We start from the raw sequence: 1,375 nt of genomic DNA, 5'->3' as shown, positions 1-1,375 counted from the left end.
TCCTTTGCCCACACATAATTTATGTGTGTATGTGTATATATATATGTGTGTGTGTGTGTGTGCATGCGCGCGCACATGTGCACATTCATACAAATGAATTAGTTATCATCTCTGATCTCAAAAAACACATGGATTAGCAAGATAAAAAACTTACTTACCCCATTAATATGCCAATACAAAAGTAAAGACCAAACTAGCATAAAACTAAACTCAGTCTATAATAAAAGGCAAAGAACAAAAGATTCTTTTCTCAGCCAATAAGGTCTCAAAAGGAAGAGCAAGGAAAGAACTAAGCTGTGCATGCCCAATTTCTCCTTCCAATTCTAACAAGCAAGTAAGTCACCTTTGAGGAGGAAGAAGTGGGCATACGGAAGGAGGCCTGGATAGATTTACTGGTGTAGATGCCTCCAAAATGAAGGAAGTGGCAGAATTTGGGCAGAGTGTTCCCTATGTCCCTATTCACAATAATGAGTTTATGCCCTTTTTTTTTTCCCCCCTACAGTTATCCAATTTGGATTTGTCACACTGTTTGTAGCCTCTTTTCCTTTAGCTCCTCTTCTAGCTCTCATCAATAATATTGTAGAGATCCGAGTGGATGCCTGGAAACTTACTACTCAGTACAGGAGAACTGTAGCTTCTAAAGCTCATAGCATAGGTGTCTGGCAAGACATTCTTTGTGGAATGGCTGTCGTTTCTGTGGCAACTAATGTAAGTGGACCTATTTCAGAGGCATGACTTTGTATTTTATTTTGTTTCCTTGGGATGGGGAGATATAAATGATGCTTAACTCAATCTTTATTTACAGTGATTTCATTATGGTGATAGCCCATAAAGATGAAACATTCCTAAACCTTTATTCACTAAACAATATAGAGAAATCTATGATGTGCCAACTCTTAGAAATACAAGGAAAATTATTAAATACCCTCATTAAAATATCATGATACAGTTTTATAGCATGTGACAAAGTAGACAGAATATAAATAGTGATATAAAATATTTGAATAAAACTATTAAAGGTTGATAATACATGAATTTGTATACTACAAACAGAAAATGCACACATTTAGTTGTTATGATAATGGAGCACTTAATTAAGAAATGATAAGAAATCTAAATTCTCAAAAGTAGAAATTTGACAGTGCTATTAACTACAATAATACTTTAAAAATTGAAGTTGATAATAGCATAATCAAAAAAGAAAGTCTAACCATTTAACATTTACATGTCTAAGAAATTTTCATATAAGAGGAAACAATTAAAATTATAGACAGAGCTTAATTAAAATGAAAACCAAGGGCCGGCCCGGTGGCTCACTGCTACAGTGCGCTGCTTGGGAGCACGGTGGCGCTCCCGCCGAGGGTTTGGATCCCAC

General features: G+C 35.6%; 1 protein-coding gene across 1 annotated transcript in view; it reads left to right on the top strand.

The window, feature by feature from the left end:
* Positions 1 to 1,375, top strand: part of ANO5 (anoctamin 5) — a 29,956-nt gene that overhangs the window by 20,932 nt on the left and 7,649 nt on the right. Inside the window, exon 11 of the mRNA XM_008590769.1 lies at positions 503 to 708. Within this exon, the coding sequence (XP_008588991.1) occupies positions 503 to 708 (206 nt within the window). The remainder of the gene's footprint in view (positions 1 to 502; positions 709 to 1,375) is intronic.

Source organism: Galeopterus variegatus, unplaced genomic scaffold, assembly GCF_000696425.1.
Source record: "Galeopterus variegatus unplaced genomic scaffold, G_variegatus-3.0.2 Scaffold6354, whole genome shotgun sequence".
In the NCBI taxonomy this organism is placed as follows: Eukaryota; Metazoa; Chordata; class Mammalia; order Dermoptera; family Cynocephalidae; genus Galeopterus; species Galeopterus variegatus.
This window is presented reverse-complemented; position numbering and strand designations above follow the sequence as displayed.